Source organism: Myxocyprinus asiaticus, chromosome 22, assembly GCF_019703515.2.
Source record: "Myxocyprinus asiaticus isolate MX2 ecotype Aquarium Trade chromosome 22, UBuf_Myxa_2, whole genome shotgun sequence".
NCBI classification, from domain to species: domain Eukaryota; kingdom Metazoa; phylum Chordata; class Actinopteri; order Cypriniformes; family Catostomidae; genus Myxocyprinus; species Myxocyprinus asiaticus.
Window position 1 is genome coordinate 30,914,909 of NC_059365.1, and position 18,478 is coordinate 30,933,386.

Here is an 18,478-nt window from a genome sequence, read left to right on the forward strand (position 1 = left end):
TTTGACTCTTTAATGGATGAACTCAGTTTACCTGTCTCACCCGCGATGGCGAAATTGCACAACAGTCCAATTTGGTTGGACCACAATACAGCAAAACAAATTTGTGATAATTAATACCCTGAGTATTAATAATGAGCGGACATGGCGGTCCGTAAAATGTACAAGCAAAAACCTTGAAACACAAGAATAACACACTATAATATTCTATCTCTGCCCAGACGTAAACGTCTTACTTGAATTGCATGAGGACACAGGTAGAATGTGTTTTCCTCCGTCCTTTAACTCTGACCCGGTTCCTTGAGGCTTGGGTGATGACGGGAGGCCGTTTCCTAGCTCTGTCGGCGGGCGGTACGGCTGTTGATTCTCGGCAGGCTGGCGGAGAACTCAGAAATTTCGACTTGATTGAAGATGGAAGAGAAATCTTTAATCTCTTCACTTCTGTAGGCAAACGGATGAAGATGCGAATTGCTCGGCGGTCTCCTTCGGATCCGTTAGAGTGTTCGGTTGAACACAGAGTAATCTCAACTCGTCCAGCGAGATGGAGACTGTATGGCCACAGTTTCAAGTTGGACATTACTTCCTTGTGCCACAAGGTTGCACCTGAGAGCAGCGATGAACTGCGTCTATACAGGACGAACAAAGTTGCTGGAAGCAAATCCTGGAAGCATTTTTCAACTCCTGATGATGTCATGTTTGAGGGACGCTCTGTTGTGTGCCTCATCCAATAGGAGTTGAGAGTTCGATCCTTTAGTGAGCAAGGCTTCATGGGATTTGTAGTCTGTTTTGGACTCCCTTTGTTTGATTTTTAGCAGATTTTTATCAGTATAATTTACGACTTGGAATGTGGGGGCTTGAGTTAGGTTTTTACGACTGTGTTAGGCCTGCCTTTGTCTTCTATCTGAATACATGAGGCCCAACACATGCCACTCCCCCGGACATACGGGTATAAAAGGAGCTGGTATGCAACCACTCATTCAGATTTTCTCTTCGAAGCCGAACGGTCATGCTCACTGAGCTGAATACTACTGTTCATTCACCTCTGCTGGATCTGACGGCGCATTTCAGCGGCTTCTCCCTCCTCTGCACTGGTGCGCTGCAGAGAATGCCCCTGGGTGCTTCGGCAGAAATAAAAGAGTATATTTCTCTAAAAGAGTATATTTCTCTAAAAGAGCGGCACACACGGAACGTCTTTTTAAAGACGCGTCTTTTTAAAGATGCTTTTCCGATTGTGTGTTATTCCTGGTTGCGCTCGTTATCTCTCGCCTTCTGACGGTCATGATCACTGTCTTTCGTGTCTGGGCACTGCTCACACGTAGACAGCGTTCGTGGTTGGTCAAGTTCTCATTGCGAGAATATGTCCATGGCAACATTGCGGTCGCGGCTCGCCTTTGTAAGAAAGCAAGCCACCCCAGAGGCTCCTGCCTCGGTCCTTTTACCCACGGGTATGAGGCCAGCGCGGCTAGCGCTGGGGGCGATTTGGGGACCCCAATGGGACCGCCTCCGCTGGGTATCCCCCCGTGGACTTCCCATTCCCCAGCACGCTCGTCTGCCCGGATCGGGCTTCCAGATGAGTCCACCGGCTCGTCTCACGGCGAGTTCGACCTCTTATTTGGAGTCCAGTCTGAAGCCTCAGCTGGGATCCTCCCTTCGGGGTCGATCTCCCAGTCACAGGCTGACGCGGAGATGACGACATGCTTTCCCGAGCAGCCGCGAACGTCGGCTAGAGTGGAACTCACTGCTCTTCCCTGAACCCTCGCGGCTCGGTGATTGGTTCCTGGGCTCGCGGCGCCGCTCAAAGCCACCCCCGCCCCCGTTCCTTTCTTCCCAGAAGTGCATGAAGAGCTGACAAGGTCGCGGGAGGCACTTTTTACTGCCCGGTCCCGATCTTTTCAGCTTCCCTGCCCTCACTACCCTCGATGGTGGGGCGGCCAAGGGCCATTCGGCAATCCCCCGGTGCCACCTGGCGCGGGTGCCCAAAGCCCCCGTCCAAGGCCTGTAGGTTTACATCATCTCTGACGGCCAAGGCCTACGGTGCTGCTGGACAAGCCACCTCCGCCCTGCACGCCATGGCTCTCCTGCAAGTCCACCAAGGCGGTAAAGGAACTGCATGAGGGTAGTTCCACCCCGGGATTGATGCAGGAACTGCCTCGGCGACCGACCTTGCTCTCCAAGCGACGGAGGTCATGGCGCGGACCCTTGGGCGGACAATGGCCACACTAGTGGTCCAGGAGTGCCACCTTTTGGCTCAACTTGGTAGAGATGGGTGAGGCCGACAAGACATGATTCCTTGCTGCCACCATTTCCAGGTGGGCCTATTTTGTGACACCGCCGAGGACTTTGCCCAGCAGTTTTTGATGGTAGAGCAGTAGATGGATGCTAGCCGGCATATCCTGCCCCGGCGCGGCTCAAGATCCCGCACCCCATCTACTCATCGCCAAGGGCGTCCCCCTGCGGTGACTGCACCGGCTCTGCCGCAGCCCGCCCCTTCGGCCCGGCCCCGGTGTGGAGCCCACCGCAGGAAGCAGACGCCACACGTCTCGTGGCCGCCCAGAACCCGTGAAAGGCTTCAAAGCACCCTTGAGATGGGCGACCCAGGGACAATGAAACCCGCTGCTCTGGAGCTGGTAAGCAGATCTCCATCTTTTTGTTACCTCTTGCATTTAATTGTGCTGCATGCCCAAGTGGCTGCAGTACTCAAGAGCTCAGCAAGAGCGGTTTCCTTGTTCCCTGGGTCACGTATCCGGTGTGCACAGCCATCATCACGACCACCGTCCACCACTCTATTTGGCAGGTTTGGCGCTCCAGTGGTGGTCTCCTGCTCCTGAGCGCCCAGCTGTGGCAAAAATCCGCCCCCGATGTGACAATCTCCACAGGTCACGAGGACAGGCCTTTTCCTCTCCCGTCCCAGGCTGTTCCGGGGGTGGTCACAAGGAGCCAGGTAAGTGCTTCGATGTCCTTAGACTCGGCACGGCCACGACGTGGTGTGGCACCTTGAGCTCCGCCCCGCCGTGAGGCCCCACCTGCCGGTACGTCCAATGACGTTGTTCCTTTGGTCCCCCTTGCGCGGAACTTGGACGCATGGCTTGCGCTTTCCAATCTATCGCGAGGGCTGGTCCGGACTGTCCGACTCGGTTGCGCGATTCACTTCGCCGGGCATCCGCCCAGGTTCAGCGGTGTCCACTTCACCTTGGCGAAAGACGAAAACGCTGCTACCTTGCGTGGAGATTGCTACCCTCCTTCGGAAGGGCTCGATAGAACCTGTCCCTCCAGCCGAGATGAAGAAGGTTTTTTTTTCAAGGGGTTGAGGCCAATCTTGGACCTGTGAGTTCTGAACTAGGATTTACACAGACCCCGTTCAAGATGCTGACGCAAAAACGCATTCTGGCGAGCGTCTGGCATAAAGATTGGTTCGCGGCGGTAGACCTGAAGGATGCGTACTTCCACGTCTCGATCCTTCCTCGACACAGACCCTTCCTGCGGTTTGCGTCCTAGAGTCAGGCGTATCAGTACAAAGTCCTCCCTTTCGGCCTGTCCCTGTCTCCTCGCGTCTTTACGAAGGTCGCAAAGGCTGCCCTTGCCCCGTTAAGGGAGGTAGGCATTCGCGTTCTCAACTATCTTGATGACTGGCTAATCCTAGCTCATTCTCGAGACATGTTGTGCGCACACAGGGACCTGGTGCTCTCACACCTCAGCCGACTAGGGCTTCGGGTCAACTAGGAAAAGAGCAAGCTCCTCCTGGTTCAGAGCATCTCTTTTCTCGGTTTGGAGTTTGACTCAGTCTCCTTGACGGCACACCTTACGAACGAGCGCGCCCAGTCGGTACTGGCCTGTTTGAAGGCATTCAAACAGAAAACAGCGGTTCCACTGAAACTTTTTCAGAGGCTCCTGGGGCATATGGCATCCTTGGTGGTGGCCACCCCGCTCGGGTTGATGCACATGAGGACGCTTCAGCACTGGCTCCAGACTCGAGTCCAGAGATGGGCATGGCGCCACGGGACACGTCGTGTGGTCATCACGCCAGTCTGTCACCGTCTTTTCAGCCCTTGGACTGACCTCTCATTTCTACGGGTAGGTGTTCCTCTAGAACTGGTCCCAAGACGCGTCGTGGTCACGACAGATGCCTCCAAAATGGGCTGGGGCGCTGTTTGCAATGGGCATGCAGTCGCCGGCCTCTGGACGGGTCCGCGACTGCATTGGCACATCAATTGCCACAAGTTGTTGGCAATTCTGCTCGCCCTGCGGAGGTTTCGGCTGTTGATCCAGGGCAAGCATGTGTTAGTTCAGACAGACAACATGACAATGGTAGCATATGTCAACCGCCAAGGCGGTTTGTGCTCTCGTTGTATGTCACAACTTGCCCGCCGTCTCCTCCTCTGGAGTCAGCAGCACTTCAAGTCGCTGCAAGCCACTCACATCCCGGGCAACCTCAACACTACAGCGGACGCGCTGTCACGACAGGTTACCCTAAGGGGAGAGTGGAGACTCCACCCTCAGGTGGTCCATCTGATTTGGAGTCGATTCGACAGGCACAGGTGGACCTGTTCACCTCTCAAGAATCCTCCCCACTGCCCGCTCTGGTACGCCCTGACCGAGGCCCCCCTCGGCATAGGCGCACTGGCACACAGCTGGCCCCCTGGCATGCACAAATATGCGCTTCCCCCGTGAGCCTGCTTGCACAGACCCTGTGCAAGGTCAGGGAGGATGAGGAGCAGGTCGTCCTGGTAGCACCCTACTGGCCCACCCAGACGTGGTGCTCGGACCTCACGCTCCTCGGGACAGCTCCCCCCTGGTGAATTCCCCTGAGGAAGGACCTTCTTTCTCAGGGACGGGGCACCATCTGGCACCCGCGCCCAGACCTTTGGAATCTCCATGTCTGGCCCCTGGATGGGACCTGCAGTGGTAGACACAATCACTCAGGCTAGGGCCCCCTCTATGAGGCGCCTCTATGCCTTTAAGTGGCATCTGTTCGCTAAGTGGTGTTCTTCCCGTCGGGAAGACCCCCAGAGATGCACAGTCAGATCAGTGCTTTCCTTCCTGCTGGAGAGGCTGGAAGGGAGGCTGTCCCCTTCCACCTTGAAGGTGTACATTGCTGCCATAGCAGCACACCACGACACAGTCAACGGTAAGTCCTTAGGGAAGCACGACCTGATCATCAGGTTCCTAAGAGGTGCCAGGAGGCTGAATCCCTCCAGACCGTGCCTTGTTCCCTCATCGGACCTCTGTAGTTCTTCAGGGTCTACAGAGAGCCCCCTTTGAGCCTTTGCAGTCAGCCGAGCTTAAGGCACTCTCCTTGAAGACTGCCCTCCTGACTGCGCTCACTTCCATCAAGAGGGTAGGTGACCTGCAAGCATTCTCTGTCAGCAAAACGTGCCTGGAGTTCGGTCCAGGTTACTCTCACATGATCCTGAGACCCTGACCGGGCTATGTGCCCAAGGTTCCCACCACCCCTTTAGGGACCAGGTGGTGAACCTGCAAGTGCTGCCCCAGGAGGAGGCAGACTCAGCCCTGTCATCGTTGTGTCCGGTGCACGCTTTACGCATCTATTTGGATCAGACACAGAGCTTTAGAATCTCTGAGCAGCTCTTTGTTTGCTTTGGTGCACAGCGGAAAGGAAGCACTGTCTCCAAGCAGAGGATCACCCACTGGCTCATTGATGCCATAACTATGGCATATGTCGCCTAGGACATGCCGCCCCCAGTAGGGCTACCAGCCCATTCTACCAGGGGTGTAGCGGCTCCCTGGGCCCTGGCCAGGGGTGCCTCTCTAACAGACATTTGCAGAGCAGCAGGCTGGGCAACACCCAACACCTGTGCAAGGTTCTGCAACCTCCGGGTGGAACCGGTTTCGTCCCAGGTATTGGCACGCAACATAAGCGGATAAGCCCGGGATAGCTGGCCGGGTGTATCACTTGCACATAGCGCCATCCACCTCCCTTGGAGCTGAAGACGTGCGGCATTAATTCCCAGTAGTGTTCACAAACTTTGTTCCCTGGTTAACTTCCTCCGAGCCCTGTGGCAGTCGAGTGTTTGGAGAGACTCTCTGCTGGCCCAGTACACGCGCTAACTAAGAGCCCTGATCTGGTGTAGGTGCTCCGCATGTGGCGGTTCCCTGTAAGGCAAACCCCATGTGATATATATCTTCCGCTAGTTTGTTTCCCTGCTGGCAAACTGCGTCTTCCTTGGGCCCCTCTGCCCCAGTCTCCATGTTTGTAGTAACTCCTCCCCCATTGGGCAGGATCTACCTTGAAGGCTCTCCACATGGTTGGAAAGACCGTATGAAGTATTCTTCTACTTAAATATCCCCCCCTCTCTTTGGGCGAGGTGTGGTCTCCGCGGTGTCTTCCCCTTGGGAGGAACACCCCCCGACTAGACCTGGCGGCCCAGTTGGATAATCCCCCTTCCTTTTTAGGGAGTGGAAAAAGAGAAGGGGAAAAGAGGCCACGACTGGGTTAAGCCTGTCTCTATCTTTGGGTAGTCGACTTGTCCCCAAAAAGGGCCATTCGACACTCATAACTATGTTGGGGGAGGTTACGTGTCAACCTGGTGTGCTGGCTATGAGGCACACAGCAGTCTGCCCACCACACACCGCCAGTTCACGTAACACAGTTCAGCCAGTTGTGGCGTTTCATATAGGGACCCCTAGTGTCACTACATCGACACAACATCGAGTGAGTGACAGATAGGGAATGTCATGGTTACTGGTGTAACCTCCGTTCCCTGATGGAGGGAATGAGACGTTGTGTCCCTCCTGCCACAACGCTGAACTACCCGCTGAAATGGCCGGACCTTATATCGGCTCCTCAGCATAAAACCTGAATGAGTGGTTGCATACCAGCTCCTTTTATACCCGTATGTCCGGGGAGTGGCATGCAAATACCACTCGCCAATTTTCATTGGCCTTTTATCAAAGACCAGAGGTGTCTTGGGCTCCCAAGAGTGACCCCTAGTGTCACTACATCGACACAACGTCTCGTTCCCTCCATCAGGGAACGGAGGTTACACCAGTAACCATGACGATTTCACCCAAAAATGAAAATTCTCTCATCATTTACTCACCCTCATGCCATGCCAGATGTGTATGAATTTCTTTCTTCTGCTGAACACAAATGAAGATTTTTAGAAGAATATCTCAGCTCTGTTGTTCCATACAATGTAAGTGAATGGTGACCAGAACTTTGAACCTCCAAAAAGCACATGAAGGCATCTTAAAAGTAATCCACACAACTCCAGTGGTTTAATCTATGTCTTGAGAAGCAATATGATAAGTGCAGGTGAGAAACAGATCAATATTTGTTTACTATAAATCTCCACTTTCACTTTCACTCTCTTCTCTCCTAAGAGTTCTTCTTTTGTTTTTGGTGATTCACATTTTTCATCCATATCACCAACTACTGGGCAGGGAGGAGAATTTATAGTAAAAAAGGACTTAAATATTGATCTGTTTCTCACGCACACTTATCATATTGCTTCTGAAGATATAGTTTTAACCACTGGAGTCTTATGGATTACTTTTATGCCCTCTTTATGTGCTATTTGGAGCTTCAGAATTTTGGCCACCATTCACTTCCACTGAATGAACCTACAGAGCAGAGATATTCTTCTAAAAATCTTTGTTTGTGTTCAGCAGAAGAAAGTAAGTCATACACATCTGGGATGGCATGAGTGTGAGTAAATGAGAACATTTTCATTTTTGGGTAAACTATCCTTTTAAGGCATTGCTAAGCAAGCATCACATTTTTCAACCCCCAACCCTTCATTTTAAACTTTGATGCATAACTCATCCTGCTCTGTTTGTGCAACAGACTTGAATGATACCTGAAATCGGCTTGTGGCTAGTTGAGGAGAGGTGTGCAATTACTTTAATCAGACTTATAATTTTTGCCTTGTGGACAATAAAGCAGGAAAAATGTCCCATAGATTTACATTGAAGTAGGGCCCTGAGCCCTATCAAGGGCCCAGAAAATCACGGTGGGCTCTTTTGACTTGGGCCTGTAAGCAACCACCTAGAAATCACCCAGAACACCCTATCAACCAACTAGCAACCACCCAAAACATAGAAACATGTTAACAACCACTCAAAACACCTTAGCAATGTGGCACTGAGGTTTCCATGGGCAAGCACCACTCATATATACTTGTAGTTGATAATTAGCCTCTAAATTTGGAGAAAAGAGATTTTTTTATTTTACATGTTGACTGAAAGCGACAAAAAAATTCTGACTCAAAGGGTGATCAATTGGAGTTGATCAACCAAAACCTTAAAGCCGACCTCGAAAGACTGGGACGGAGCTTGGAGTCTGCCAAGCGGCACGAAGAAGAGTTGGAAGCTGAACTGCGTGACTCTAGCCTGGAGGCGGAGTCTCTGACCAGAGGGCGGGAAGAAGCTCTGCTGGAAGTCACTCGATTGGAGCAGGAGAAGGAGGTGTGTCAGGCAGAACTGGACAGCCAACGGCGTGAGCAAAGACAAAAAGAACGAGAGATGGCCAGACTCAGACAGCAACTGGAGAGCACGACCTCTGCACTAGAGCACGGAAACCAAAGAGCCTGCAGCCTAGAGGCACAAAACAGGTACCGAACAATACAGCAGAGCTGCACTTTTGCTCTGAAATTGTTAGTTCACACTCATACCATTCTAATCTGATATTCATTCTTATGTGGAAAAAAAAATACAAATGTTTCCACTGCTTTTTCCCATAAATAGAAAGCATAGAGTGACCAGAGGGTGTCAAGCTCCAAAAAAACACACATGAAAGTACAATTAAATTAGCCAGTATCACTTGGGCGCTATATTCCAAATCTTCTGAAGCCATACACCAGGTTTGTGTGAGGAACGGGATGAAATTTTAACTGTTATTTACCGATCATGTACCCCTATAATCCCATTTGTGGTTATGCATATTCAAACTTGCGATGTTGCGCAAGCATTTATGTCAGTGACACCAAAAGGCATTGGTTCTTGCGTACCTTGTAACCGAACGCAAGACGTTCAGTGTTTAACTTATATTTCTTTTTGTTCTTCAAGCAAAGCTACTATATGGCAGCTGAGGTTTTGGAATACAACGCATGAGTCGTATGAACTACTTTTATAGTGCTTTTTGGTCCTGTTGGGATCTTTGTAGTCCCTGGTCACCACATGCTTTCATTCTATGGAAAAGAGCTGCGTCTCTTTTTTGTATTCCATGGAAGAAAGTCATGAGAGTATGTACATAATAATGACAGAATTTTTATTTTTGGGTGAGCTAACTTTTTTAAACCAAACCTTTATTATAGAACACTGAGGTCTTACACATGTTTAGGTTTTCTTATCGTGTGAAACAAATAGCATCATGCATATAAGAACATCATGTATATCAATCACTATATCTGCCTACAGACAGTTGGGTCAGGAGCTTTCTCTGCTCAAAGAGACATGTGTACAGTTAGAGGAGCTGCAGAAGGAAAATCAGCAGTTCAGTACACTCAACGCTGAGAGCAAGACCCAGATTGACTCTCTAACAAAGGTCTGTGCAGTATCAATGTGTTTGTGTAAGGTCTGAATCATAAAGGCAATTACTACAGCTCTGCAGTACACCTTAGTTTTGCAATTATGTTTGCCTGGAGGTCCCATGGAGCTGAATACTACTGAAATAGGCCACTGTGTATAATGTTTTTCAACCAGGAATTGTTCTCTATTTGTTTTCTTATCTGAAAACCCTCAACTCAATTAGACCATATCTCCTTAGTTGGCTGTGCTTAAAATGCATCTTGGTATACAGTACTGTGAAAAAGTTATAGGCACTTGTGAAAAATGTTGCATAGTGAGGATGTCTTCAAAAATAATTACATGAATAGTTTTCATTTATCACTTAATGTCATACAAAGTCCAGTAAACATATAAAAAAAGCTAAATCAATATTTGGTGTGACCACCTTTGCCTTTAAAACAGCACCAGTTTTTCTTGGTTGTTGGCAGATAGGATGTTCCAAGCTTCTTGGAGAATTCACCACCATTCTTCTATCTATTTAGGCTGTCTCAATTGCTTCTGTCTCTGTATGTAATCTCAGACTGACACGATGTTCAGTGAGGGGCTCTGTTGGGGCCATGACATCTGCTGCAGGGCTCCCTGTTCTTCTATCCTAATCTCTTCTATTTGCAAAAGTAATGTTTGGGAGTCTAACATTTATATTTCCTATTGACACACTAAAGCCGAAGATATAAATAACCATCTTAAGACAAATGCTTTTGTGAAACATCTTATGTGCTTAAGACTTTTGCACAGTACTGTATTTAAAGGTGCTGTAAGTAATTTTTTACAGAATAGCACACAGAAGAAAAGCCTGTAGTTACCACATGTAACTGAAATAGGTGCCTGAAATATCACACTGTCTCTTGTGACAGCACTACTCTCTGTAAACAGCAACAAAAAGATGGTCAGATTCTTCAGCCAATCAGATTACTTTGAGGCGATTTCTGCCTGTCAGTCATTTTGTGACAGTCAATTTGTGTTCTCAGGGCAGCCCTTATATGGGAAGCTGAGAGTGTAGTAGTAAAAGGGATAGTTCACTCAAAAATGAAAATTCTCTCATCATTTACTCACCCTCATGCCATCCCAGATGTTTATCAGAGTTTACGCTAAGAAATTTTGGTGCTGGTGAACGGGTCCGAAATGAAAATGATTTCTGGACAAATTGGAAAAAATCCAGTCATCTCATTTCAGTGTTTATTTTGCAATGTAAATGCGACTATGCATAATAATGCAATACAGGCTAATTTATGACACATTCAAGTCAACTAAACGTTAATAAACGTTTGTTCATCATTACTGCTTTTTTCATAATTTTTTTTTTTTTTACATTCGTCATGGAATTAGCATCAAATTTTAAAAAACATTCAACAGTGGGGCTTATGTTTCAACATTCAAACTGCTTATGTTAGTGTGCGGGATAGTCATGGATTAGAGCTCCGCAATCTTTGGGAAAGTTGAAACCTCCGTGACAATGAAGCGCTGTTATCAATGCATGGCATCACACTGTACACTTGTGGCATCAGTAAAAGGGGTTGCTGACGCATAGTACTAATATTTTCACCGGACATTGTGTCTGACAATTTTTGAATTTGTTGGACATTAGGATATTTTTAGTTAAACTCTTTTTATTGTTGCTTTAAAAAAAAAAAAAAAAAACTGTCACGGTCCTGTCATTCTGTCAGTTTGGGTTTTTGTCTGACAGGACCGTGGCGTCATCGTCCCATGTCTGTCTTGTGTTTCGTTGTCTGTCTTTGTGTGAGCACGCGGTTTCGGTTGTATTCCCTGCCGTGCACTCTTCGGTCTGTCTTGTTTAATGTCTGGAGTATGGTGTCTGGATCCTGACTTCCTGTCTGGTTCGTTTTTGATCTGTGTCGGGATCTGGACACTTGTGCTCCATGTCTGTCTGTTATTGACGTGGGTGCATCGCGCTTATGTCATCTTGGCAGCATGCACTCACGTCAATAGTTTGCCTCTCGTGAACATGCGCTCGCGTTGCGTTGTGCACCCGGGTTGCGAGATGTCTTCACGTTGTGCTGAGGTTCGGTCACTTCAGTCTGAGATTTCGGGTTTGTGTGTGGCTGAACTCTCGCACAAGTGTCCTGTCTTGTTTTTGTCGTCTGTTGCGTGCATCGCGTGGCGTTTGCCTCACGATGTACGCTCAGGTTTCGTTTAGTGTGAGAATGTGTGGCATCACTTTGTTTGGCTTTGCTATGCATTCTCTCATCTTGTTTGTCGGTTGGCATGGGTGTATTTATTACCTTATTGTCTTGGCGATGTGCGCTCATGCCATTCGAGTGTCTGTGTCTTGTGAGAGCACGTGGCTTTGTTTTGTTTCTGTATCGCCACGTGTCTCTCTGTCTTATGTCATACCCTGCCTCCTTGTTTGCATATTATTAGTTAATTTGCCTCATCTGTCCTGTTAACCCGTTTGATTTCTCTCCCTATTTTAGTCTCCTCGTGTTTGCTGTCCAGTGCCAGTTCGCCTTGTTTCCAGTCTTGTGTGCTAGTGTTTCCAGTCGGTCTTGCTTGTGTGTTCAGTCTTTCCTGTCGGTCCTGTTTTCCCCACCTGGTTCCTGTTTCGGTCCAGTCTGTCTCGTTTTTCCCCTTCAGGGTAGTTTGTTTATTTTTCCCCCTCGTGGTAGTTTTATGTTGGATTTTTGTGTTTTATTTTTGTATTTAATAAACCTTTATTTTTCACTCTGCGTTTGGGTCCTGAGCCTCTCAATCCGTGACAAAAACATTGTGAAATAAACATGTACATGACATTTCTACAGAGATATTGCTTATTCTCAAACAAAAAGTCACTGGAAGATATGTGTTTACAACAGGACAAACAGACAGAAAAAAAACAAAAAGCAAATATCAAATATAAAGTGCAATAAATGCAACAATATCAAAATAAATAAATAAAAATAAATAAATAACACCTCAACTGAAAATAATAGTAAAATAAAAATGCAGTTTCTCTTGTGCACGCCATTAATCAGTAAACCAGGGGTGAGGGAAAGGGGCACCAAGGTTCATGTGATTAAGGAGGGATGGGTAAATAAAATATTGATATTCAGTTTTGTTGCTCCTTAAAGTATGATATAAATGGTTGCCAAATGCTAAAAAAAATTTCAGTGTTGCCAAGCATAGTCATGCACCCAGTGACAGTAATGGGGTGGTGGAGGCTATTTCCAATTCAGCAGAATAAGCCTTTTAGTAATTATCAAGCAGATGGACATAGCGTTTGATTGCAGCAAAGACAAAGGTATGTTTAGGGGAGAAAAGCCAAATAATGCCACTAAAGAACAAGGTTCAATAGTTAAATTAAATATATCAGAAAAAGACTTGAAAATAGCATTCCAAAAAGAGTTCAGTGCTGTGCAATGCCAAAAAGTATGAATTAAAGTGGCTTGAGCTCAATGACATCTGTCACATGTAGGATCTAGATCAGGGTTTCATTTGATCAGTTTTGTCTTTGACCAAAAGATTCGGTGTAAAAACTTAAATGTATTAATGAATGAAGGGCACCAGTAGAGTAGGAATGTATACGACAGAGAGCCTTTGACCATTCCTCATATGAAAATTTTTTAATTAAGATCTGACTCCCAAATCTTCTTTATTTTCGAAAGAGGTGCAGATGCTGACAACACTATGATTGAAGAAATTATGTTGTAAATATGGGAGACAGCCCCTTTAATGGACACTTTAACTTCCAATACCCTATCAATTTCTTGCTTAAGTAGCGCCTGAGGGAAATGCGGGAATGTATTTTTTACAAATTCCCGAACCTGAAGATATCAATAGAAGTGAGTTTTAGGAAGGCTGTATTTTTCCGATAAATAAGAAAAAGAAGCAAATGTATCGTCATGATAAAGATCATTAATATTTATAATGCCGACATTAGAATATTTTAACAGTCAAAAACTGGTAATTACCGGCTAACAGAAACCCTGATGTATATGACTTTCTTTCTTCTGATGAACACAGACAAAGATTTTTAGAAGAATATCTCAACCCTGTAGGTCCTTTTAATGCAAGTAAATGGTGGCCAGAGCTTTGATGCTCCAAAAATCACAAAAAAGACAGCACAAAAGTAATCAATATGACTTCAGTGGTTAAATCCATATCTTCAGAAGTGATGCAATCACTTTGGGTGAGAAATAAATCTTTTTTTATTATAAATCTCCACTTTCACTTTCAGAAAGTGAAAGTGGTGATTTATGGTAAAAAATGACTTATCTGTTTCTCAACCACACCTATCATATCTCTTCTGAAGACATGGATTAAACCACTGGAGCTTATGGAGTACTTTTATGCTCCCTTTGTATTCTTTTTGGAGCTTCAAAGTTTTGGCCACCATTCACTTGCATTGTATGGACCTACAGAACTGAAATATTCTCTAAAAATCTTCATTTGTGTTAAGCAGAAGAAAGAAAGTCATACACATCTGGGATGGCATGAGGGTGAGTAAATGATGAGAGAATTTTCATTTTTGGGTGAAATATATCTTTAAACTTGTCCTCCATCTTGCCTGCACTCAACTACAGTATCTCATTATGAGATGATTGGTTGTTTCTGGATGAAGCTAGTAAGATACAGCAGTTGTCTAACTTTGATATCCCACTCACAACCAGGATCTGGCTAATGAGAGAGTCCAGTCCCAGGAGTTAATCAATCAAGTTACACAGCTGAAACACACACTTGAGGAGTTGCAGACCAAGCTTGAAATGGCAGCTACACAACAGCACAGATCTAGTCCAGAGGTCACTTCATGTCCAACTGACTCTCACACACAGAGGACAGAAGATACTGTATCAAACAGACAGTCTCTACCGCTGGCTGGAGGCCCTGAGGAGTCCACTGTCGGTTTTGGAGATAAGGTTAACCACAACCAGGGCTCTGGGCCCACAGACTCTCTCAGTACAGCAGAAGACTCAAACAACACAGGGAACAAACAACCTCCGACAACACCAGAGCCTGCCACAGGAAGCCAGGAGGCCTTGAATCAGAGACTGATAAATACAGAAAGGGAGGTGAGATAAAATGCAGAATAATACCCCTTGAAATGTCATTACATTTTTGGCCCCACAGGGCTACCAAATGTCTTTAATTAAATATTATTAACGCTGTCCAGAGGATTGGATTGCATTTTGAATGAACGGATAATAACTTCAGATTCGCTCACTGAATTCTGCGTCTGTGGTTGTATCCCAGAATGCAGTTCTGCAGCGCGAGCGGGAGGTGTTGCTGTCTCAGCTCACTCAGTCTCAGTCAGTCTGCACTCAACTTCGAGAGCAGTTTGACACCCAGCAGCGCCACTCCATCTCGCTGCAAGAGAACTGTGCTAAATTACAGGCCCTCAACACCAAACTACAGGTGAGTGCGTAATTGAGTGTAGGTTTCTTATCTCAAAATGGACTCTTGCCGCTGAACAAAAGGGCAATGTATTTTAGAAAATGACATTTGTTTAAATCTGTATTAGTTGTGCATTGATAATAGGTGGGCATTCAAGGGTTTCAATCATACTGTTGACAGAGCATAAAACCACACAATTTGAAATTTTACAGGCTTTTTATACACTCATTATTAACACCTCTCTGACCACACTTTCTCATTTTATTACACGGCTCTCTGGAATACTTGATTCTGACTGGTCAATCACAGCATTCATGGTGATATTTCTGAATAATGACCGTTGTCTTCGGCAACACTCGTTTTGTCTCTAAGTAAGATAATAAAATAATTTGTCTCTCAAAACAATATTTTATGTCCGTGTATTTACTTATTTGGTAAGTAGCCATTTAAAAGTTCATTTAAAAAATGTATGCTGCAATAACTGTAAATTAATTTCTCTGAAACATTCAATTCGGATTGGTCAATCCTGGCATCCAGCTGTCTGATATTTCTGAATAATGACTGCACATCCGGGGATAAAGTGATGTCAGACCGGCCGTCCAGGTATTTCCTTTCCATCATTTTTCTCTCTCAGGTGGAACAGGCATCTCTGAGTTCCGAACATGCGTCAGTTTTGGCTCGTTGCAATGAGAGCGAAGTTCGCTGTGCAGCTCTGGAGGCAGAGTCAAGGGTGTGGCTCAAGGAGAAGGAGGAGTCAGTGGTGCGTCTGGAGGCTTTAATGCGGGATCACGAGAGATTAACGACTCTACAGCAAAGACAGGAGGCGGAGCTTGAAGATTTGCTGATCAAACACAGTCAGCTGAAAAGTAGCAGTCGCAGTCTAGAAGCTCAGTATAAAGATGTTGAGACCAGGTACAGTGCTTCAAGTGAAATTGAAGCTGTCTGCTTACATTAAAGGAATATTCCAGGTTCAATACAAGTTCAGCTCAATCGACAGTATTTGTGGCATAATATTGATTACCAAAAAAAATTATTATGACCTGCCCCTCAAAAATCTGGGTTTCATTGAGGCACTTACAATGGAAGTGGGGCTAGTCTGTAAATATTAAAATACTCACTGTTTCAAAAATATAGTCACAAGACATAAACAATATGAGTGTTAACATGATTTTAGTGTGATAAAATCACTCACAAACCTTTTCTGTGTGAATTTATAGCTAATTTTACAACTTCGTTGTCATGACGATGTCAACAAACCCTAAAACACTATAAAAATTACAATTTAGTAAACAACTACAGCTCAGTTAATACATGAGTTTTAACAGAATAATTAATTAAAGTGTTTTTATAAAACTATTAGCTTCACATTTCTCCCTTTAAATTAGAGGTAGACCGACGTATCGGTTTTACAGATGAATCAGTGCCAATAGCTGCTATTTGGAACAATCGGTTATCTGCAAAAATCTATAGTTGATAGATCGATAGTTGACGATACTTTTTTTACTCTTCCTCCATGTTCCTCTGTGGCTGGTGCTATTTTGAATAGATAATCAAGTAATCTAAATTGAAGTGAAGGCATGCAAAGAAAAATGTGACTATATGGAAACATGTCTTATCAGCACCTACATTGTCTCCAACTTCATATCTTGTGAATAATAATAAACCTTATTCCTCATTAAAGCTACACTATGTAACTTTGGTCCTCTAGCGGTTGAAGCATAAAACTGCAAGTTGTTTGCGGAGGAACATTGTTTTGGTAATTACACAAGTTGTGCTTCGACTGCTCCTCTGCGCGGATGAATCTGATGGTTTGAGGAGTAACCATGGTTACAGATGATCATCTTATCAGAGTGAATGTCACTAATGACATCAAAAGTCGCCCCCTCCCCTCAAAAAATAAATAAGTAATGAAAGGAAGAAAAAGACGGATATCCAAAAATATGTCTAATAAACAGGTAAGTAGCATATCTTCCGCTGTTTTATTTACTTATTGAAAACAGTTGTTTTGAAATAAATAGCTTTACAAAAGTTATGCAACAATGACATTTGACATAATGATTGCTAGTCATATCAGATAAAATCAAACTATTATAACCTAGTTAGCAGGCAAATAGACCAAGGTAGTTACTAGTTTAGAGATTGGCATTGTTACCAGCATAAAATATATATAAATAAAATATAAAGTAGAATAAAATGCCCCATTAGAGTGGCTAACGCTATCTAATGAACTACTGCGCAAAGAGAGCTAACTGGCTAACTATCGGTCCAATAAAATATCTTACCTATCCAGCAAGAAAAACTCCATCTCTGGGTCAGTTTGAAATCCTTTAAGATCTCTTGAGTTGTCGCCACCTCTGAAAAGCCAATCCAGTGTTTTTTCATGTTTTATTCCGAACTCTGACGCTTTGCATTTTTGATTGCTGCTCTTCTCAGTTGAGGTTTCTTTATTTTGAAAACGGTTGATTCCCCAGAGGGTTTCCTTTTTGAATGGTCAATGTCGTTCGGTTGTCTACAAGATTTCAGCTTCAAACTACTACCTCACCTATCACACATACACGTGCTGTAGTAGCTGGACCTTATTTTCTTTATTTACGGACATGATGTAAACACGCATGGACGAATGATGGAAGTATGCGATTTCCCGCCAAAGTCGTCCCGACAGTTCTAAAATATAAATCATTATTATAGGCTTACCATAGTGAATTGGCATGAGGCAAAAACATGGTTTGGAAGACTGATTGTTTGTGTACTTGCTCATTAATGAAAATTTTGTTCATTTCTAACAAAAAAATCTTACAAAGTGTAGCTTTAAACCTCATCTGGTGAAATATTCAAACTCTTCATCTGGTTAATATATAGGCTATAAAAACCAAGTCTCTTCATTTTAAAATAAGAGTTTTGTGTTGTTTACAGTTAAAAGTACCACATTATGCATCAAATCTTCATATATATTTTTTTATCGATTGTGATTTTGGTTGAATAAACTGAATCTGGGATTTTGTTCATGTTGGACTATTGTAGCCTCTATCTCTGTGCCTGTTATAGTATAGTAATTTTTAACATTCTTTGAATTTAATTTAAAAAGTATCAGTGGATTAATCGGTTATTGGCCTTTTCAACAACCTTAGTTATCAGTATCTGCAAAATCCACTATTGGTTGACCTCTACTTAAAACCCTCCAAAAATTTGGCCCCATTCACTTTTATTGTAAGTGCCTCACTGTAACCTCGATTTTTTTTTTTTTTATTAACATTTTTTATTGATTCCAAGACAGACAAAAATAAATGTAACCACAAAATTATGCATTAGGAATCAACTTATAACCCTTTATAACACCCCCCCCACCCCCCCCACCACAAATATAAAATAACTAAATACCCACATATAAAAACACACACAAACAGAAGTACATAAGTACACAAAAAAAAGACAAAGTTCAACATTAAGGGAAAAAAAATTAAATTAAAAAAATAAAAATAAAATTTGTCTCCCTCCACTGCCCCACACTAGGACCTCTCCAAATGAGACAAATAACTGCCCTATTTTCTGCCATAACTCGACAGGTTCCCCAGCCGTATGGAAGTCATCTCCTCAAAAGCTGCCACTTTACCCAACTCGGTGCACCACTCAA

General features: G+C 44.8%; 1 protein-coding gene across 2 annotated transcripts in view; it reads left to right on the plus strand.

Moving 5' to 3' along the window:
- ccdc88b (coiled-coil domain containing 88B) overlaps positions 1-18,478 on the plus strand; it is a 66,362-nt gene that overhangs the window by 34,506 nt on the left and 13,378 nt on the right. Inside the window, exons 17-21 of one of the 2 annotated variants that reach the window (XM_051649284.1) lie at positions 8,227-8,567; positions 9,373-9,499; positions 14,127-14,525; positions 14,707-14,868; positions 15,482-15,759. In XM_051649284.1, coding sequence (XP_051505244.1) covers positions 8,227-8,567; positions 9,373-9,499; positions 14,127-14,525; positions 14,707-14,868; positions 15,482-15,759 — 1,307 coding nt within the window. The remainder of the gene's footprint in view (positions 1-8,226; positions 8,568-9,372; positions 9,500-14,126; positions 14,526-14,706; positions 14,869-15,481; positions 15,760-18,478) is intronic. The other variant, XM_051649286.1, reaches the window with a different exon arrangement.